The sequence below is a fragment of the Delphinus delphis genome, chromosome 1 (genome assembly GCF_949987515.2).
Source record: "Delphinus delphis chromosome 1, mDelDel1.2, whole genome shotgun sequence".
NCBI classification, from domain to species: Eukaryota; Metazoa; Chordata; class Mammalia; order Artiodactyla; family Delphinidae; genus Delphinus; species Delphinus delphis.
In genome coordinates this window covers 142,004,826-142,028,428 of record NC_082683.1, presented here as the reverse complement: position 1 = coordinate 142,028,428, position 23,603 = coordinate 142,004,826, and the positions used below count along the sequence as shown (strand labels likewise).

Here is a 23,603-nt window from a genome sequence, read left to right as displayed (position 1 = left end):
GAATGGGGGCCTCAGAAGTTCTTTCCACTTAATTCAATGTGGGCAGGCTTAGCAGCAGGATAACATAAGTATAGTTAGCTACCAGTTAGTACATTTCAGTTCACTTCCTTCTACTGAGTGGAAAATCCTTCCATATTCGCTATCTATAGGCTCTGGATTGTTATGGAAACAAGGAAACAGTATTTTTATAGCTGTTGTCCTGAGCTATCTTTAGGAGTGTCTTGTTGATTTCTTACTTGCATTCCAGGATTAGGTTTTCTAATAGACTGAAATTAGGGTAAAGGACTTAATCTGAGATAGTCTTCATAGCTGTGAAGAGATTACAGAAAAGAGAAAAATGTATTAAGGGTTCACATTTAGGGCACGATCAGGCCTTCTCGTAATTATCTTTTTTTTTTTTTTGCGGTACTCGGGCCTCTCACTGTTGTGGCCTCTCCCGTTGCGGAGCACAGGCTCCGGATGCGCAGGCTCAGCGGCCATGGCCCACGGGCCCAGCCGCTCCGCGGCACGCGGGATCCTCCCAGATTGGGGCACGAACCCGTGTCCCCTGCATCGGCAGGCGGACTCTCAACCACTGCGCCACCAGGGAAGCCCTTGTAATTATCTTTTTTTGTGTTCGTGTTTCACTTCAGGCTCAAATGAGACTGTGTAAGAAATTAAGTAAGGATACAAGGTAGTGTGGAACAGTGATGTTCGTACTCCTTCCCTGTCCCCCACCCCTGGAATCCTTCATTTAAATTAAACCTTATGAATGCCAAATATGTAAAACAGAAAATGGAACTATTTGTGCGTGTATGTGTCTGTCCATGGTGGGGCAGGGGTAGTGGGATGTATCCAAGAGCAGGCAGCCTGTTTCCATAGTAGGACAAGGCTTGGAGGTAAGATAGGTGTGCATTTAAACTCTGACTGTGTCACTTTTAATGCTCACGTGTGTTTTACTTAACATTTCTGAGCCTTAGTATAAATAAGTTTTGAGACATCTTTTCCAGAATTTTACTTTGGGAATTAATTGAGGAAAATATGCCCAAAGTGCCTAGGATACCACAGTCCCGCCCTTATAGTAGATTCTCAGTCAGTGTTAATTTCCTTTTATACATCTTTCCAGTTCAAATGTTCCCAGAGTTTGGGGGATGGGCTTTTCCCCACCATCTTCTCCTAGTCCCAAGGCTTAGAGCACATATTCTACTATCTGTGGGAGATTGTGGAAAATAAATTCTAGAGAGCAAAGCAAATTACCCACATAAAGCAAAGATTTCCATTAGGTAGGACAGAACCAATAAAAATTAATAGCACATGATCAGTGAGTCACCAACTATTATGAGGTAGATTATTTGAGCTTCTGATGGTTCTTTCCTTGACAGAAATATATAAGAGGTGTAGATTGGTAAGACCTATAAAACCCAAGAGACATTGAGAAGTCAGGAAAATTGTGGCATCGGACTGAAAGGTTTGTCTTTTGTATGGTCCCTTGTGTAATAATATAATAATAGCAAAAAAAATAACATTCAGTATGTACCAGGTACTCTTTTCAGTACTTTATGTACGTATTCAAACGTTGTCATCCTTGCCACGACCCTATAAGGGAGTTGCTGTCATTCTTCCCATCTTGGGATAAGCAAAGGGAGGCATTGAGATAAATAACATGCCTGAGTCATGCAGTGAGTACGTGGCATTAGTGGGGTTTTAAACCCACAGAGCTTGGCTGCAGGGTCAGCATTCATACCCTCTGACCTGTATTGTGTCATATGTTGAGAAAAGCAAGGTATATGTGTTTTACCATAAATTTTTTGTGTACTGATGGTATTTGTTCATCTCTCCCTCCTAATGGTTAAGGACTTAGTTTCAAGACTCTACCTTTCTAGGTGAAAGGATGATGCCATTGTTACCTTTGGGAAATGTACAAGTAATTTGCAGAAAATCAGCTTGAAAAGCACTGGGCTCTGATGGATCCTCCAACACTTTTTACTTGTAAATATTGAATCGAGCAAGGTATATCTACCTTTACTATGTGTGAGAAAACCTTGTATGATACTTAGACTGAATGGCCTTACTGTCTTGATGTTGAGCGTATGAAGCTTTTAAACATGAAAATGTACCTCCTTAATTTTCTTTTTTAGTGTATTTTTTAAAAACTAAGATACACAAATAAATTAGTTTGAAGATATTTAATTTGTCAAACTCAAAGAACACATGGAAATCTAATCTCATATCTGAGATGAATCTTAAAAGATGTTGGATGTTAAATTTAAATTGAGTTTAACCGATGTCCCTTAATGGTTTGGGTGATGTATTCTTTCATCTAAATGACCTAGCTTCAGCTGTCGTCACTTAAGTTCAGTATCTGGATAATTGTACATCTTTCAGGTAGGTTGGCTGTCACATTCTCTCTCTTTTCCTTTCTGACACTGACAGTAGTTGATGATTTTTAATTACTGCCCCAAGGTAATAGCCAAGACAAGCATAGTTCCTTACACCATAATTTCATGTTAAATTGTATTAAATATGGACATTCAACATTTGAAAACTTTGCATTTTGTCTCTTCAACCTCTGCTACCTAATTACTACCAATACTTCAATTTTCTTAGTCTCAGCTTTCCATATTTGTGTAATGATGGGGTTAGAATTCCATTGGCCATTTCAATTCTTACATTTTATGATTTTGTTTAAAAACTTCAGGTGCCTTTTCCCTCTCAGTTTGTGGTTCTTTATATTGTGAATATAGAAAAATACTAGGCCATCTCAGACAAGATACTTTCCATCAGTCCCGTGAGAGATGTTGAAGTAGTTCCTCCAAAATAACAGGCTTTGCCGTGATCCAATTATTATGTTTACCACTTGCTAATGAAGGATGAAATACCCGATAGCTGCCAATGCCTGCTTGGCTGTGACAGTAAACGGTGCATTACGGTAACATAGAGCGCTTCGTCTATTATTTGATTGGTATCAAATAGCTGTTTTTGTTCCATGGCATAATCTGTGCAATGAAAAGCATGAAAAAGAATATTGGCTCAACTCCTCCTTACTCTAAGCGTGTTTCAGTGGGAAAAGTAGTGTCAGCGTGAGCATCACCATTTTTACCACCATTGTTTTCATTCAACAGTGGACATTTCTTCAGAGCACCACTGGTGGTACCTGAGCCATGCTTTATGGCCGGAAAAGTAACATTAGCCGGCTGATACTCATTGACGGCTTGCCATGTGCCAAGCACCATACCATGTCCTTTATGTGTAGTATATCACATAATCCTCATTACTCTTTACAAATGGGGAAACTGAGGCACGGGGTTTTTTTGTTTGGTTTTAGTAGTTTTCTCACTGACAGAGTGGAAAAGCTAGAATTCAATCCCAGATATTTGGGCTCTAGAGGCTACAGTTTTAGTCACTGTGCTATACCACCCTCAGTATCCTTGAAGGTAGATTTAAGTGAGTTTGCAATTGAGGAAAATTATTGCATATCAAAGATAGTATAGATTTCTTGGCAATTCAGATTATGAATGTCCTCCAAGATCCAACTTTCTAAAACGAAAAAAGAAAAAAAAAATTGCATTTATTATGTCTAATATATTCCTTTTAGAGGAATTGTATAGTTTTATCATTTGTTTACAGTGTTAAAAAAATTAATGACACTCATTAAATAAATAGTAAGGCAGACTTTATTCAGGGTCACTGTGATAGGTGTAGGAACGACTGCAACAGAGTTTTGTAGCGGGGGAGAGAGATTGGACTTAACTCTGAATACAACAAGGCAAAGTAGGGATTTATAGCCAAGGAGCAGGGTGGGGAATCAGTGGATAGAAAATTACTAAAAGGAAACACAGGGAGTAAGGGGTGATTTTAGCCAAACCGACCTAACAGGATTCTTGCTAAAGGCCTATCAGAGGTAATCAGATATCACCTGGGCAACGATGATGGGAGGATAAGGAAACTGATCAGATATCGAGGGTGATCAAATACTGAAGATGGGGGATTCTGGCTAAACTGACTCAACAGGATTCTTACTAGAACTGGACTTTACAAAAAAGGACACAGGAACCCAAGGCTCAGTCACAGCAAGAGCTCAGAAGAGGCAGACCAAAGTTTGATCAAAGAATGTTTTCCAGTAGGTAGTATGGTTTTCTTTATTGCTATTTTATTGTTTGATGTCATGTATGATCAGGAAGATAAGATCAAATTATATTGAAGTTCTTATAGGAAGATTCTTTTAACAATAACATTTAAGGTGTGATTTCCAGAAAATGCATTATCACAATTCAGATCCCTGATTATAATCTCTCTCTATATGTGGGAAAATGTAAGTTATCCAGATTTCTTGCTAAGAAATAGTTCCCCACTTCCTGATGCTGCTGGATCATTTTTCTCCCCTCTTGGGATAAGAGGAGAACCAGATAATAAGAGGCAGTTAAATGGCACATGAATTTCCTACCATTTATAGAAATATCATTTCATTACACCTTGAACAGATCTCTGTTTATTGGCTTGAGCTTCAGATGAAATAGTTGGCCAACATTTAGTGGTCATGTTTTATTAAAATGCACACTTAGAATCCAGTCCAGAACAGGAGATGCTCTCACTGTGAGAGGCACGTGGGGACTGAGAAGGACTTTGAAGTGAGCTGTTTTACCTTGTCCTGTGCACTCTAGGATGTTCTCACCAGTGGGGTGGTGGGTGAAGCTCTAGTGCTACTTAAATGTGTTCTCTTACTCCTGCTTCCCTCACTGGATCTCTCTCCTTCCTCCCACATGTTTTCATAGCTGAAAAGAGGATAGGACACAGTTCCAATGTATTAAATAAAAAGCTGGAAACAATATGCAGGTAGATTATTATTGTTGTTCTTTGGCACAGTTCTTTTGTGAGAGAATTTTCCTTCAACATTTAGCTTCAGTTGTAGATTTTATAACTATCTTGTGAACAAAAAAAATCAAAAAGCAACTTAAGAAATATGTAACTTCCTATAGATTTGCCATTATTCAACGGTGATGTAGGATTTTTATGATGTAAGTTGCAGCTAAAAATAGCAAGGGAGCCATCTTGTGAAATACTGTTTGAACTGCAGGCCAGTGGCTTCTGGGCCAAGAGGAAGGCAGAATGATGTTCATGGTGAAACAAAAGGTCAGAACAACCCTTTGATTTAATTCCTTTAACTGACATATTTGTTTTGATGCATCTATACATTCTTTCCCAGCCTGACTAGGTACAACAGCAAGTACCTGCAGAATAGTATGTCCAGTGTATAGTTCATACTCAGGTTATTCAACACCTGAGCCCATAAGTTTGAGGAACGGTATTTGTAGCCTTGATCCCAAGTACGTGCTCTAAGTGACTGAGCTAATAGTTTAAATCTCAGCCTTAATGTTTAGTAAGTGTTTAACCTTGAACACATTGCTTCAATAAACAGTTTCGACATTCAGAGTGAAGATAATTAGTTGTACTTCATCTCATAGGATTGTGAAAGTTGAATTAAGTGTACATATGAAGGGACTGGCATTGTATCTGTCATGCAGTGAGAGAGAGAGAGAGAGAGAGAGAGAGAATGTTCAATAAATAATAGTGTTGGCCATTATTTTTATTATTGGTAATGACAATTATCTTTATTTTATTTTTGGTAATGAAAATATAGTAATAAAGTAATACCATAGCTGGGATAAAAGAGGAACTCTAATCAAGGTCACCCTACATACCGTTTGCTTCCTAATTTTGTATCCTTTTCTCCTGAAGAGACTCTCCCCCCATATTGTATAGCTTTAGGCCCATAAAACCCTGCCTCTGTCATAGGGTGTAAATCAGAATCACTTCTGTAGATATTTTAAAATACATATGCACATTCCCCTCCTCTCCCAGTGAAAGACAATAATTTTGGTGTTCCGGGGTGGATTTTTAAAATTTCCTATGTGATTCTGATGTGTACCCTTGGTTTAAAACCAATGATCTAGAAGAACAATGCACTACTTTGTGAAAGTTCTGAAATGGTTGCATCTTTTTATCAAGACATTGTTTAGTTGTTTCTTAATTAGAATCATACTTTTCTGGAACTATATTTCTTCAGTGTTCGATTAGCTTCTTTGCTTATATGGCAGAGATGCGGGTTTGACTAGCTTTTTAAAAAAGACCAGGTGTGATTATCATTTCACTATGTTTTCTGAACAGCTGCCTCTTTTTCTTAGGTTGCTAACGGAGTACACTCTGAACTTATGTTGTTCTCCTCACCCCACCTCCAACATTTTATTCTTACGCCCTACAATTTTCTTTTTTTCTTTTGCGGTACACGGGCCTCTTGCTGTTGTGGCCTCTCCCGTTGCGGAGCACAGGCTCCGGACGCGCAGGCTCAGTGGCCATGGCTCACGGGCCCAGCCGCTCCATGGCATGTGGGATCTTCCCGGACTGGGGCACGAACCCGTGTCCCCTGCATCAGCAGGCGGACTCTCAACCACTGCGCCCCCAGGGAAGCCCTGCCCTACAATATTAATGTTTTTCTGCATCTAAAGTAATTTAAATTGTTTTATATTAAAATAATATTTTGATTGTTACTTTTAGGGGTTTTTTTTTAAAATAAAATTTGCACAAATCAATAACTTTCTTTTTTCTTGTCAGTCCTGAATAAAATTAAAAGGAGTAAAAAAATTAGTATAGCAGAACCATTTAGAACTGAGCATGTCTATTAAATAAAATATAGGATATTAATAAAATCCATAGGCATTTCTTTTTAATTCAACTTATTTTCTTGAACATCTGCTATGAGCAAAGCACCACACACTGTATGTAGAGGAAAGAAAAATGATTAAAACAGTGTCTTTGCTCCCAAGAAATTTGTCGTCCAGAAGAGAGAAAAAAGCATGTAACCAAATGGTAAGAATTCATGTTAGGGTCATACATAATCCCTCCAAAGGAAATAGAAAGTACTATGTGTGTTGAAAGAAGGCAAGATCACAGCTGGTTGAAAGGGAAAGGAATGACTGTGTGTTGAAAGTGGTGTATGGGGCGGGGTGGGGGCAGAAAGGACAGAAACAGTTGCAAATAACAATTGAAGGGCCACATTTGCACAAGTTAGAAGGAGCAAACAACATAAAAAATGTAAGGAATCAGAAGAGTCTAGCTTATTTTTTTCAGTGAATAATGATGACTCTGGTGTTACCAGAAGGTATTGATAGAACAATTGCATAACAGGGAGTTTTGGGGAAATAGGAATGGTGGTTTGCAAGTAGAGGCCTTGGAACACCTACGGGTTTTACAAACTATGGAGTATAAAGACTGAAACAGTGCTTTAGGGAGAATGGACTGTGCTGAGATGGATTTGGGTGAGAAAAGACCACAGTCAGTCTATTTTGATGCCCTGAAGTAGTGGCATTGTAACCACTGAGAAGCAGGGAAGGAGAATGGAAGGGTTGTGATGGAGAGGGGATCTACTTCATTGCCTACAGAGCCATACAGCTTTGGGATGTGAGCTTGAGGAAGACTTGAGGACTCTGGCCCTTTGGTGACTGATTTAAATCTAACAAGATGGTGGTGGTGAGGCCATACGTGTTGGGTCAGGGTATTGTCCCCATGACACAGAGTTCAGGAACCTCCTCAGCACACCTGATATGGGGATGTCAGGGCTGGGGAAGGGGTAGGCTTCTATGAAAAAATGCTCCTTAAAGCAAGTCTTTATCAGACAATCCATAAGTTACTCAAGAAAAAGGTCACTAAAAAAGAGTGGCAAGACAAAGTGAATTAACATGGTAGTTATCTGCTAGTCATCCACGAAGAACAAAATCCTGAATTACTGGATGGAGGGAGATGAAATATGCTAATCTGATTATTTCAAAAGGAAAAGTATTATTCAGAAGTCAACACAATAAAGAGAAATCTCAAATCACAACCTGTGCACAGAAGAGTTTTTTTTTTTTTTTTTTTCTGCGGTACGTGGGCCTCTCACTGCTGTGGCCTCTCCCGCTGCGGAGCACAGGCTCCGGACGCGCAGGCTCAGCGGCCATGGCTCACGGGCCCAGCCGCTCCGCGGCATGTGGGATCCTCCCGGACCAGGGCACGAACCCGCGTCCCCTGCATCGGCAGGCGGACTCTCAACCACTGCGCCACCAGGGAAGCCCGCAGAAGAGATTTTTAAGGATAACAAGAGAGTTTGTAGAGGGATACCTTTATGAGCATCTTTCCATAACCCCACGGTTTCACGAGAGCCACAACGAACCAGCTGTTTGAAAACATTTTAGGTCCAAGCTCTAAAAGCGAATCAGGTACTCTTGAAATCCTCAACACTTGAAAAATGAGAAACTGCCTCAGTAGAATGGAGAGGGGGCTGCAGTGAGGGGCAGAGAGTAGAAAGGGAGTTTCAGGAAGAATATATTTATTTAGATGTCCAATGGAAATGCACTAGGGCTACAGTGAGAACTAAAACGTGGTCCCTCACAGAACTTCTAATTGCAGAACTGATGATTACAATCTAGTGAGGTAAGTCTTAGGTTAAAGGAAATGTGTACACAGGAGGGGGACCAAGCCCAGTCTTGGGGGTATGTAGTGCGGGCTCAAGGAAGGCTTGTTGGAGAAATTAATTTCTAACCTAAGTAATGATGGAATTTTAGGGATCAGCCAGGTGAAGAGTGGTGGGAGGGGGAGGGTGTGCATTTGAGGTAAAGGACGAAACATAATCAGAGGGGATCAATATACAGAAGTAGTTTAGTTAATTTATTTGTATCTTTCATTTACATGGTACTTACTTTTCACAGAGTGAATTTTTTTCTTCAAAATAGTAACCAATTTGCTCAGCATTATTAACTGCATAATTATAAAATTTCCAACTTATTCATGATGCTTTAAAAAAAAAAAGAATGTGCTGTTTCTGACCTTATTCTAGTCTTTTCTGTTCTTTTATGTTGTGTTACATCCCATTCTACACTAGCCCAAGCTGTTCTCTAAAGCTCTTCCATATGTCTTGATAAGATTACTTTTAGGTATTTCATATTTCCCTAAACATTGAAAATAAGGTATTTTTCCATCTCATTTAGCACATCTGAGATTGTGTTAAAATAGAATAATGCTGTTGGTTTCTGCATATTTATCATGCATTCAGCAATTTTGCTGAGCTTTACTCTATTCGACAATTTTCAATATTCTCCTGTATTTACTAGAAATTTAATTCCATCCACAACGAATATTTGTCTTCTTTATAATAATTATTCCTTTTATATGTTCACTGCCATTAAACCTGCTAGAACTTTCAGAATAATAAATAATAGTTGTAAAATGGATATCTTTTCCCCCCTGATTTTAAGGGGATTCCTCTTGTTGACCTTTAATACTAAGTATGATATTAAATGTTTTGAGATAGATATTCTTTGTCTTGATGAGACAGTAATTTTCTGTTCCTAGCTTTTAAGAACTATAATAAATGGTACAGATGGTTAATCAGATTGCTTTCTAATAGCTCTGGTAAGTCTTGATATCATGTAGAACAAATCTTCCCACGTCACTTTTTCCCCAAATATTCTTAGCTATTGGTCCTTTACTTTCTTTTATTACTTTTAGAAAATTCCATCAACTTGCACTGAAAATCCTTCAAAATATTTATTGCAGTTGCATTATACTTAACATACATTTGGTAAAACTGATACCTGTAGCTCTCTTCATTTCTTCAGGCCTTTTATGTCATTTATTTTGTAACTTTTTTGGTAATTTTATCTAGAAAATACTTATATATTAATTATTATATTTGTTCTTAGATATATTTATTAATATTGTTATAGAGATCTTTTGATTTTGTGTTGCATTTGATGGTTGGTTTTTCTGGGGGTATAGGAATGTTGTGTTGTGGATGATAAATGGCCAGACACTGGACCTAAAATACCTGGGTTTAAATCCCAGCTCCTCCACTTTATTAGCTGTGTAATCTTGGGAAAATTATTTAACCTCTCTGTGCTTCAGTTTCTCCATTTGAAAAATGAGAATAGGAGTACATATGTTATTTGGTTATTGTGAGAAGTAAACAAATCAATATGTTTAACTGATTGTAAGAGTGCCTGGCACATAATAAGCACATAGGAGTATTTATTATTATTGGGTTGTTGTTTTCTTGACTTTGAATCCAGTATACCTGTTTTTGGCTTTATTACATAGACAAGCATGTTGTACAAAAAATAGTAATAGCTTCAACTTGTACTTTCTCATTTTATACCTTTTTTTCCCTAATTCTATAGCATTGACTCACAGTGTAGTGGAGAAGTCATAATGATGAGGTATTTTTCATGTTCCTGATCTTAAAGCCAATGCCTGGAAGTTTCACCTTAAGTATATGTTGGCTATTAGTTTTTTGATTAAAAACCAGGTTAAGGGCTAGGCCCGTGAGCCATGGCCGCTGAGCCTGCGCGTCTGGAGCCTGTGCTCCACAACGGGAGAGGCCACAACAGTGAGAGGCCCACGTACTGCAAAAAAAACCCAAAACAAACAAAAACAAACAAACAAAAAAACTATGGCACAGTGATGCCACAGAATATTAAAAACCACGTTAAGGACTTCTCTGGCGGCCCAGTGGTTAAGACTTCATGCTTCCACTGCAGGGGGCGCAGGTTTGATCCCTGGTCGGGGAACTAAGATCCTGTATGCTGCGTGGTGTGGCCAAAAAATAAATGAGTTTAAAAACAAAAACCAGGTTAATAAATTTCCTTCTGTGTCTAGTTCTGTTTTAGAGCGATCAATTTTATCAAATGCTCTTCTGCATCCTTATACCTATGAGGCCTTCGAGGTTACACTAGACCCCTATAATCAGGCCCTGGCAGGCCCTACCACTGTCCTCTGTCATTCAAGCCTCACTGGCCTCCTCAGTCTCCCTCACATGTGCCAGGCTCCCTTCTGCCTCAGGTCCTTTGCACCAGCTCATTCCTCTCTTCCCCTAGATATTTCCATGGCCCTCTGCCTTCACCTCTTTCAAATCTTTCCTCAACTGTCACCTTCTCCGTGGAGCCCACTCTGACCACACCATTTAAAATTACAATCCTACATGCCATATTCCTAATAACTCCCACTCTTTTCTATTTGTTACACCATGTAATGATTTCTAACAATTACAATTTATTCTGTTTATTTTCTTTACTGTCCAAAACTAGAGTAGCTCCATTTGAACAAAGAAGACTTTCTTCTTTTGTTCACTTATTGTATTTATAATGATTAACACATTGCAGTCAATAAATGTTACTTCAGTAAGTTGAATGAGTGAATCTGTTGAGATAGTCATATTGTTTTCCCTTTCAATCTGCAAATGAGGTATATATTGCTTTAGCTGCTTTTCTGATGTTGAATGAATATAGATTTGTCACTTTCTTATAATTTTGTCAGCTTTTGCTTTAATAGTTTACAAAGTTATGGTGTTTGGCACAAACAGAATCATGATTCCTATAACATCTCTACTATTAGAGTACATAGTCACTCTCATATGTGAGTGTGTAGCCTTTAAATCTATTTGATCGATATTAATATTGCTATGCTGATTTTCTTTGGATAAGAATTTGCTAACAAGTCTTTTTCTATCCCTTTGTTTTTATCTGAACTGTGATATTTTTATATACTCTAATAATTCCTGTCTTTGCCTTTAGTCTGTTTACATAAATTGTGATTGTTGATATATTTGGGTTTTCTTCTATTCGTGTTATTTTATGTCATCCTCTTTCTTTGTTTCTTCTTTCCCTATTTTTCTACCCTTTTGTTGGATTGATAGTGGTTGCTATTATTCTTTAACACATTTTTAGCTAATACTTTTAATTCTATATGTTAGCCAAACAACACTTAACTTACTTATTAAACCTCTATTTTCCCATCCATTGTGTTTACTGTTGTCCATTGTTTACTTTTAGTGTTTGCATGTGTGTGTTTCTGTGTGTGCATATGTTTTGCAGTTAGTAGTTGATTAAATTTTTGACTTCTTTTCCCATTTCTCTGCCCACTTTTGTTTCTCCTATGCTGTTTTCCTACTAGGCTCCTTTCTTTTTTCTGAAGTATATAATTTCTCAAGCACACCTAGATAGTTATTTTAGTAGGAGCTCCCTGGATGGTAAGGTTTCTTGGATATTGTAAGTCTGAAAATTGCTAAAATAGGTCCCTCATTATTTTTTGATAGTTTAGCTAAATATAAATTTTCAGGATGATGGTTATGTTTTATCAGCACTTTGAAGATGTTACTCCATTATTTTACAATGACTATTATTGCTCATGTATTGTTCCTTTTTAAGTAATCTTTTCCCTCCTTCTAGCTGATAGCTTTTTGGATTTTATCTTGATTCCAATATTCTTTGGTTTCTCTATTATGTGTCTAGGTGTGGATTTTACATTTATTTACCATATTCAATACTGAGTGCACTTTCAATATGGATCCACAGATCTTCAATTCTTGAAAATTCTCAGTTTAAATACTGTTTCTGTTTTAGTCATTCCATTTTCTTCTTCTGGACTTACATGATTGTAATTCTCATGTCTCTGTCTCTAAAGGCCTCCTTCATGTTTTAATTTTCTGTCTCTAAAGGCCTCCTTCATGTTTTTAATTTTAAGTCCCCTTTCCTTTCTGAGTTGGGTTCTTCATGAATTATTCAACATCACCTTCAAATTCATTAATTCTTTCTTCACCTCTATCAGTCTATTTCATCTATTTTATTTCTTTAAAAATTAGTATGTTTCATTTCCAAGATTTCTTACACATCCCCTTTCTTATCTGTCTATTCATATCTTTATACCTTTTTATCGCATAATTTCACTAAAAATTTTGTTTTTATCTCTGGATATTCTAATATACCTCTTTCAGAATTTAAGTTCAGACTGTCCCATGAAATTATTCTCATTTAGATAAATTCCTGCTTTAGTGGTTGTTTGTGGTTTTGTTTCTTAGCATTTGCATTATTCATAGACTTTTGTTTAGAGGCTTATGTTGAATGGTTTATATTCTACTCTTTTTCACTCTCCTTTTACTTCTCACTGTTTATCTACGGGTCCTTGCAGAATTTCCTGACACATGACATTAACATTTTATGTCTCAGTATAGACTATTTCGAGGCTTTTCTTGGGTCTGTCCTACTACCAGTGCTAAAATGCTGCATATTGAGAGTATCTGAGTAGATTTAGTATTTGAATAGACCTAGCTTAGCCACTTCCTAGCTGGCCTCTTATATTACAGAGATCCAAGTAAAATATGGGACCAAACTTATGCTAACCCAGCTTTTTAAGTGCAGTGTTGTTTTTTGGGGTATTTTTGCGGTATGCGGGCCTCTCACTGTTGTGGCCTCTCCCATTGCAGAGCACAGGCTCTGGACGCGCAGGCCCAGCGGCCATAGCTCACGGGCCCAGCCGCTCCGCGGCATGTGGGATCTTCCCAGACCGGGGCACGAACCCGTGTCTCCTGCATCGGCAGGCGGACTCCCAACCACTGCGCCACCAGGGAAGCCCAAGTGCAGTGTTTTAATGGGAGTATTCCTCACACACACATTGCTATTTTTGGTTTTCAGTGTAGCAAATCTTTGTCTATTTGTGTACCTTCATTAATGTTTAAAGAAAAGCTGGTAGATATCGTATTTAGTTGATTTTATTAATAACTTGGAATTTTTTGAAGCAGTGCTTTCTTCATCTTTGTGTCTGCAGTATCTTGCACAGTGTTTGGCATGTAATATTGAATACTTCTTCATCAAACAGAATTAAATCATACTTATTGCTGTGGTGATATTTGATTTCTGTGTAGAGCTTGCTACCTTATGATATAAAATTGATCAAACGTAAAATAATAGTAATGCATTTTTTCTTATCTAAATTTCTTCTCCGTGAGATTGGGGTAATAGAACCTACTTCCTAAATTTTTGGTCAGAATTACTTAGATGTGTATTTTAAGCTGGGTTTAACTTTAGAATGAACTATATGAATGCAATTTCAATTTATTGTTGCTTTTATCCTTGCTGTTGTCAATAAATGTAATCATAAACTACTGTTTCTACATTGGAAGCTGGCTAAGAGATTAAAGATCTGCATGAACTGCCTATTAGTCAAATAGGGCTCTTAAACCTAGAGTATGTATGCTGCAGCCAACAAGTCTAAACAGTTTAACTATGGTACTTAATTTCAGGCAGTCTGAGGCAGAGGGTAGAAAAGCTGCTATTATCCAAGTGTTGCTTATTACAAGTTTAGTCTGACGTTTTTCAATAGAAGTGAACTTGTTTGTGAAAGTTGGCCACTTGACAGTCTTTCAGTAAATATTCCAAGTACTCATAACCAATAATGTATTTGGGGTTTATCAATGTGTCGTTATGGATATTTGATATTTCCCAGGAACAGGTATATTTGTAAGTAACAACCCAAGGTCTACATATTAAGGCTGGAGACGAAAGGCAGAAGTCTAAATTTGAACATTTCAGATCACAAATGCAGACATGTTAGGTTCAGGACAACTTCAGCCCTGAAAGTGAAGTGAAAGTTTGCCTGTTTGGTCAAGAAGAGCCCTGGTAGGACCAGTAGCAGAGGCGATTGGGTCTTTTCTGCACTGCCTCTCGGTAAAAACACTTTGCCTCTACATAGAATTTGTGTTCTTCTTTTGACATACAGCATCGTTATATTGTTGTGTAGTTGTATTTATCCTTCATTTCTTTATGGTTCTGCCCTAGGAGTTATATTTAGAGAATCATTCTCCTGTCCTTTCATGTATATTTTATGGTCACATTTTCTTTATACTTGATTATTTAATCTATCTGGTAATATTTAGTGTATACCATGAGGCAAGGACATAATTTATTTCTAAGTGGCTTACTATTTACCCCATCATTGTTTACTTAATAATCAATTCTAATTGATTCTCTAACTCTACATTGATATGAAATATCATATTTAGCAAACAGTACATTCAGTTATATGCTGGGTCTTTTCTATGCTTTCTGTTGTTTTCATTCATTAATTCTCCACATAGTTTTAATTATTAAAACTATAGATAACGTAGTTTTAATTTGGAAGTAAATTTTGCCTCATATTAGTCATGCTTTTAAATATTTATTGACTTATTGTTAATTTTATCCCAGATGAATTTTAGGATCATTTCATTAGGTTGTAAAAATTTTAAAAACTATGGAATTTTGATTGCAAAGATAGTAAATTTAGTAACTAGTGGGAGAGAAATGTAGTTCTTTTATGAGTTCACATACAGAAACATTGCATTTCTCTGTATGCTTTTATTTTTCTCTACCCTCTTTCTAAAGTTTTGTAAAGTTTTTAGGTTTATATGTCAGTCAACCAGTCAAGAAATATTTATTGACTGTCAATTAATGCACTAGTTAATAAGCCAGTAAGGTTTTGGAATTATAGTCTTAACAACATACAAGTAAACAATAAATCAGTCTCTATACTCATGGGACTCATAGTCAAGTGAGGAATGAGGTATTAAATCAATTGTTGCAAATAATTAAATAATTGCAATGTGCACAGTGTTTGAAGGGGTATTATTTATTTGTAGTATTAATAAATTCTGCCAGAAAAGTGACCTGTCCACTTGGGGCTGTTCAGATGGGGTGACATATATGGGCCTCCTGCTAGGTAATCCACTTACAGTGGACCTGCAATAGCTTTCTGCGGAAAGCCCTTCCCTTAAAGTGATGTGAAGACGAGATGATAGCTATTCTGGTGCTGTATTTATATAAATGTCAGGGGTTAGCCTACAGGCTTCCATCCAGATGTCTAGCACAGACTATGTACGGTCTCTCAGATTTGACTCTGTCTTATTCTGTAGTGTATTGGTCAATATTAGGTAGCTGGGGGTGGGGGGGGGAGCCCTAAACTGTAGCGCTTGCCAATTTCTGAGGTGTAAGTATTCCTACTACAGTTGATTTCATACTATCAATGTGAAGTCAGCTGACTTGCAGAATTCCTGAGAATGTAACCACTGATCTCTTCAAGACAGCTTCAGGGTATCTTTGAAACGCCCTCCTCCTCCCAGGTCCTATCCTCTGGTTTCTGCCTCACCCCGCCTCCTCCAAGGTCAGGCCCCATCAATCTTCAGTCTTGTCTGTTCCCTTAAGCTCTTGGGAAGCTGGATTGCCTGCCGCTCTTATAACTTTCTTGCCAAGCATATGTGATGCTATAACTTGACAGCTGCTCTCCTCAGGCAAAGCATTTTGAGCGTGAACACCTTAATTTAGGAGTTAAAAGAAAACAAAATTTAATATGGTTTCTTTTCCATTTTCTTCTTGCCAAGACAGTCTGTTTCACCCTGAGGCAAGGAAGGTGCTGCTGACTAACCACGGGAAAGGGTCAGGAAGTCCAGACAACCACTAAGATTAATAGTTTAAAAGCTTGGCATACTGTATCGCTTAGAGTCAATGGATACTTTTTGTAAGTCCATTAATAATATCAAGTCATTTAACCAGGGTCTGTTCTTGGGTTAGACCCTTGTGGTGTATCCACGGAGAGGAGACCACTCTTATTCTATGCAGGGAAGAGGAGAAAACATGAGAAACATCCTCTGAACAACCACGTGATCCTGTCACCTGGGCAGATGTTTAGGGTGTCGTTGGCATGCCCTTTATGTCAGAAAATGGCTAGGTGACTTTGTGTGTGTGCACTGGGTGACTGTGTGAGGGCAGCCACCTCTGAGGCACAGATTCAGCTGGAGAGCTCAGCGTAACGGGGTTGAGAGAAACACTTGGAAGGTGAAGCAGGAAGAGACTCAGAGAAGAATCATATCAGGATCCTTCAACCCTACTCCCTTCATTCTCCCTTCTGCTAACTTTGGAGATGATAAAGAGGAAGTACAGAGATGCCACAAGGAACTGGTTTCTGTTTTTTGATCAATGAAAGGTGATTGGCTTTCCTTACATCTAGAATTCTTTGGATTTGGGGCCATTTCATTTGTGATATAAATAGACTTTCTGAGGAAGTCCTCTGTTCCCTTTTCTGAAGATGTTCCAGTGGCTTCTGGGCCGAATCTGAGTCAGTGATGGATGAAAAGTTGGAGCCCTTTTTTCCTATGCCCTTTTAACTTGTGTGGGGCAGATCAAATTGAGCCCTCTGATACTCAGGCTTTTATTTTTTAAACAAACTGCAGAGCCTATTTATAGCAATGCCACAGTCAGTATTAAAGAAAACGTTGTATCTTTTCTTTTTGATCCTTGACCCTTTCTGGAGGTAGGTTACTTCTTATGGATATAACTTTGAAGGCATTCGTCCTCTTATGCAAGAAGAGAAAATGGGATGGTATGGGATAACTCAGATGCCTGTCCTGCTTCAGGTCACATGGTTATTCATCTGGAGAGGCAATAAAATAGTGTTGGATCTTAGCAGGACTCTCTGTAATAATCAGAGAACCCAGGTCAAACCAGTCCACACTGCTGATTTAGCGAGGCTCTCTTGTTATTGGTATTCTGCTTATTGATGCTAGAATAGAGGACAGGGTAGAACTTGTTGAGTTCCATCTTGGATAGTGTACAGAAATGGTGCACCGTCCCAAATAGTCCAGTTTAAGCATTCTGTCTAACCCTTGTGATGGGCTTTTTCTTCTTCAAGTTACCTTGATACAAGACTTCTCGGCCTTTTTCACACTTGCCCTGGATGGACCTTTGTACATATTGCCCTGATGTTCAGCATTCCAAGGCATTGGTAGATAAGAGCAGATGGAAGGTAAATGAGTTAAATGTGTAGACAGCTTACATCATGTTCCCCAAGCAGTCAGCAGGTCTGAGAAGCAGAAAGGTAGCTGTGAACTGGAGGCTGCCATGAGGAATTAGGAAACCTTGCTCTCAAGTTCTGTGAGGTACACATCTATGTGAAAGGCCAATCAGATGCCAGCCCCCTTCTTTCCGGCCAACACTACTTGAACCACACTCCTTTGAAGAGACTCTTACATGCCCCACCAGATCAACCACGATTCTCACTGAGGCTGGGAAATAGATTTCAGCCACAAAAACTAACCAAACTACTATTATACTGTGCTTACAAGTATGAAAATATGACCAGGAATTCTCAGACACTTGAAGAAAGTCACCTAAATGAAGGAAGTGTAGGATTTCTCTCAGGGAATAGAGTTAATTTATGGTACAACATTGTTAAAACAAAGAAATGAATGTAATTGTTATTTTCATGGCGTAAGAACCGACTAATGAAAACAGGCAAAGTTCTTGAAAATTAAATACATTTGAAAAAACCCACAACCCTCAATCGATGAATTGACTAGCAATGAATACCAAATTGACTGAATAGGAAGAAGAGAAAGATGGAAATATTATGGGGAGGAAAATGTATGCGCTAAAATGACCAAATATTAGCCCATCCTCTCCTCCCCCAGGGCAAGTTTTGTGAGGGAGCCACATTAGGACTGGATTTGGGGGGATGATACGAATCCCTTTGATAATATATACCCTTTTTGTTTCCAACAAATAGAACATCCAGATTATTTTCAAAAAACAATGAAACAAATTTAAAAAATTGGCCATTATAAAGCCACAAAGAAAATCTCAGTAAATTCCCAAAAGTAAAAATCATACAGGCCATACTCTTTGATAGTTATAGTCGTAAAACTAGAAAGTAGCAACAAAATGCCAATCTTAAAATCCCGATCCACATTCTTGAGTAAAAGAGGAAATTAAAACTAAAATTCCAGATTAATTTAATGTGAAAGACAATGAGAGGATTACATAGCAAATAAAATACTCTATGTACTTCTAGAAAACATGCATTCTTTACCTCAAACATGTTTGTAGACATTGCTTTTGTTCTTAAAAAGGGGGGGAATAAAGTTGAGCTGATTTAATCATAACAAGTAGAGCCATCCTTGCACAAAATTGAAAAGCCTTCAGAATCCTCAGAACTTTAACAAGGTTTCGTAATTTTAAGTTTTTATTTATTGCTTTTTTGTAGGTACTTGAATGGAAACAAAATTTAAAAGTTGTTATTAAACTTTAAATAATTTAAGCATATTTGAATACTCTTAAATGAAGGCAACACACTCTTAGTAAATGGCAATGAAAACTTTGTAGTCGACAGGATTAGCAGTATAGAGAGGTGGAAGTAAATTTAATGAAAACATTGACTTTATTACATGTGTTATTCCCTCAGTTTTCATCATCTAGTTTAATTGGAACACTAGCTATATTTTGTAGATTGTTAAAATATTTGTTTATAAGAGGATTTTGCATTAAAAGCTTATGTGGTATAAAGCAATTCTTAATTAGTTGAAATCTAGGATTGATATCTTATAATATTTGGGAATTTCTGAATCAATCTTGAGGTCATATGTTTTAAACTATTACTCATTTATAAACAGCTGAATTCTTCTTCTTCTTTGTGTTTTTTAGGATTTGGAAACATCTCACCACGCACAGAAGGGGGAAAAATATTCTGTATCATCTATGCCTTACTGGGAATTCCCCTCTTTGGTTTTCTGTTGGCTGGAGTTGGAGATCAACTAGGAACCATATTTGGAAAAGGAATTGCAAAAGTGGAAGATACATTTATTGTGAGTACAACAGCCTTTTAACTACATATGTTAATCATCTAAATTTTAAAAATATTGTAACTTTTCTCTTCATCTCAGATACAGTTAGACGTTCAGTTACTGGGTTTTCTGTAACAATTTATATGTACCTCTATTTGTAAGTAACTCACTGTATAGTTATTTTTATACTTCTTCAAATGAATACATTAATGAATGAGAAAAAGCAAAATATAGGAAAAGAAGTAGAAATCTGACAGTCCTGGGTTCAAATTTCAGATGTATTGTCTCCTAGCTATATTCACTTAACCTAGTTATTTTACCCTTAAATCTCCATTTTGCCATTTATATAATGTGAATAATGATACTGATGATGAGGCATTACTCTGAGAGTTAGAGATATTATAAGTGAAAGCCTAACATAGCTAGTAAACTTCAAATAGCCCTTTTGTGAAGGATCAAATAATACATAGCAAACACGATAAAGGGGATCATATAACTTAAGTTAGCAATGTTATTGATAGAGATTTAACTAAGGGATGTAATTTAGTAGAACCAAAAGTAATACACATGAAGATGTTCATGGGTATATATTCAATAGAAAAAATAAAATAAAATGAAAATGCTCTAATTAGATCTTAAGTGAAAAATATCATGAAGACAAGCTTCTATTCTTGAAAAAAAATTATGAATAAAGAAAATAATTGTGTTAGAGAGTGAGATTATAAATGATTTGTTAGTACTGTCACTACTATTACAATACATTTTATTTATTATTCAATAATTTATCTTTTCATAAAAAATTCAACAAAGTATTTAACTCTATTGATGAAATAAGACCACTGAGTATTAGTTTTTCAATTTAAATTATAATTCCAGTTTTAGCATTAGATATGTTTCATATTAAGTTCAAAGTTCATTCTCAAATATTTTTACGTTAGAGTAAAGAAGGCATGGTTCTTCCCAACTAGTTGTTTTATCCTTTTTTGGTGTTATACTTTTCTTATATTGATATTAAAAGTATCTTGTATTACATTAACTTAGAGGGAAGGTTAGTGGCATGAACTTGATAATGCTGAATTGTTTTTCATTCATTCATTCAACAGATGTTTGAGTGACGACAGGATGCTGGAGAATGTTTTTCATGCTGTATCCACATCAGTGCATAAAATAAATCCCATGCTCTGGTAGTGAATACATCCCAGTAGTCAAGATTCAACATTTAGTACTCTGTTCTGAGAACTTTACAAACATGAATTCACTTAACTCTCATGTATATGATAAGGGTGATAGACTAGAGAAACCTTTATTTCCACTTTCCATTCGATGGTTTTATAGATCTTTATCTCTAGAAAATGTTCAAGCTCTAAAATTCAGTGATTTTTATACGGTGGGGATGTGACGTATAATTGTCATGGTAGATAAGACAGATCCAGGGAGATGAAAATATATAGTGATAATGAGAAAAAGAGATATGGAGATAAATGGCTATATGTACATACTTCACTTACTATGTTATGCTGTAGAGATTTCTGAGAAGGGAAAGAGTGAAAAAATATGGGTCCTCTGAGGGCAGCTGTAGCTTAGGGCTGTTGAAGACTTATCCTTGCCTACATATCATGTCTGGTATATTTAGTTGTACAGCTTAAGGCCATAGAACAGAGAGGTAGTTCATCTGGTTCACATGGGAATCAACTTTAAGTCTGTTAGTATTTCACTTTAACCAATTGAAGAATGATAGGAAAATGTGGTAGGAGTGAGAGGGAAAAGTCTTCATGAAATTAATAATTTTATCAATTATCAACAGTAGATATTTAATTCATGGTTCAGTTTTCTCCATTTCATATATTTCTAGATTATCTTTGGCAAGCAATGAGTTGTATGCCTATAGAATAGAAATATTTCAAAAGTAGTTCAGGTAAACAAAGAACAATGTAAGTCTGAAATTTTATTCTCGGAGCAAATGTAATTTACTTTAGAAAGTAATTTACCTGTTGTAAAGCTAGGTAAGGGTAAAGCAGCATCATTATTAGCATTGGTTGTTTTCAGTTATTCATGTTATACCCAATATTTGTAAGTAAGTACAATTAAAATTAATTATAAGAGGGAATAAAATACCATTCTCATTTACTAATTTGCTGATAACAGTGTATTGATATATAGGTCAACTTCACAGGTACATTGATAGTCTATCTCAATCGATTTCTCCATCTCTCTCTCTCTCATCCTTAGAAGTGGAATGTTAGTCAAACCAAGATTCGAATCATCTCAACAATCATATTTATACTGTTTGGCTGTGTACTCTTCGTTGCTCTGCCTGCAATCATATTCAAGCACATAGAAGGCTGGAGTGCCCTGGACGCCATTTATTTTGTGGTTATCACTTTAACAACCATTGGCTTTGGCGACTACGTTGCAGGTAAGTTTTTGCTGGTACTGACACTGCTCTCCTAACCCTTGTCCTTTAGTTAGACTTTTCTCTTGGGTTTGCAGGACAACACAGTGACTGTCTTTGTTTCCCAGGGCTGTCATAACAAAGTACCACAAACTGGGTGGCTTTAAACAAAAGGAAGTCATTCTCTCATAGAAGTTCAAAATCAAGATGCCAGCAGGGGCAGGATCCTTCTGAGACTGGTAGAATCCTTCATTGCTTCTTCCCAGCTTCTGGAGGAAGAGACCATCAGTCCTTGCTGGTCCTTGGCGTGCAGCTGCGTCATTCCCATCTCTGCTTCTGTCATCACATGGCATTCTCCCTGTGTTCCTGTCGCTGTGCCCAAATTTCCCTCTTCTTATAAAGACACCAGTCATATTGAATTAAAAGCCCACTCTACTCCAGTATGAATTCATCTTAACTAATTACATTTGCAAGGGCCTCATTTCCAAATAAGGTCATGTTCCAAGGTACCAGGGACTTCGACCCATATTTTTGGAAGACACAATTTCATCCATAACAGTGACAGAGCCAAAAAAAAAAAAAGGTGGGGGGGAGTCATTCCGTGACAGTGAAGGTAAGCAAAAAAGTACAGTTGAATATTTATTTTTCATTCTATGAAAGAAATTTAAATTGCTGGTTGTTCAGAATTTATAGTCCCACCCTAATTTCAGAAACCATTTATCTGCATCTTATTTATTTATTTTTTAGTGGTACAAGAATTCAAGTTTAAACCATCATTGCTCTTTTTACTAGGGCTTTTCATGTCTTAGGGCTTTTTCCCCATTTTATTGAGAAATAATTGACATACATCACCGCATAGGTTTAAGGTGTACAGCAGGATGGTTTGATCATGAAATGAAATGATTACCATAATAGGTTCAGGTAACGTCCATTCTTCTAATGCAGTCTGCCTTGATCTCTGGGGTGCCGAGGGTGCTTCAACCTCACTTCCGTGTCCTAGGCTTCTCTCAGTGGTGTCTTGTCCTCGAATAGTTGTTAGTTGTTCTTCTCATGATGGGGAGCAAAGTCAGGAACAAGCTATGTCACCATCTTGGTGACATCACTCTCTTATGCTTTGGTTTTAGAAACACGTGCAAACTTTAGAAGATGTTCTTAGCTACTTAAAACCTTCTTCTCTAAGATATTTCTCTCCTTTAATGTTCAATTCTAATGTCAATGTTCTGACCTTTTTAATATTTTGTCCACATTTTTAAATAGATGGTTTTTAAAAACTTTTTCCTTCTCTATATATGTTATTTCAGTTGCTGTTTGCTTTATTGTTGTATCTCTTAGGTCTTACATTCCTGTCATTTCACCTCTCTCTTTTCTGGTTATGTTATCCAATTATTATTACTGTTCTAACTCCAATTTTAAACAAATTGTGGTAATAGTGGTAAAAGTGATATAATAATGCTCTAACATGAATCAGTTTGACCAGCTCCTGAAAATCTAAACCATTCTTTTTTTAAAAAAAAAAAAAATCAGTTTGAAGTGTTAGAAAAACATGCTAATAAACATTATAGTAGAAATGTGCTATTAAACTTCCCAGAATAAACTCACTAGGCTAATTCAGTTTTGAGGGTTTAATACTTTCTGGTTGTTTACTGTTCTTTCTTGACTCAAACTTCTTACTTAAATATTATCAGAAAAGAAAATATGTTGTATAGTTTTATAAAAATCTCAGAGAAGGCATCTGTTTTTATTATTTGTTAATTACAGTTTAGCCTGGCAAAGCCCTTCTTTCTG

The 23,603-nt window shown here is 37.0% G+C and overlaps 1 protein-coding gene across 2 annotated transcripts in view; it reads left to right on the top strand.

Moving 5' to 3' along the window:
* The window catches only part of KCNK2 (potassium two pore domain channel subfamily K member 2), a 164,356-nt gene that overhangs the window by 64,174 nt on the left and 76,579 nt on the right, over window positions 1–23,603 (top strand). For both annotated transcript variants that reach the window (XM_059994806.1, XM_059994815.1), the window contains exons 4-5: window positions 19,287–19,447; window positions 21,656–21,842. In XM_059994806.1, coding sequence (XP_059850789.1) covers window positions 19,287–19,447; window positions 21,656–21,842 — 348 coding nt within the window. The remainder of the gene's footprint in view (window positions 1–19,286; window positions 19,448–21,655; window positions 21,843–23,603) is intronic.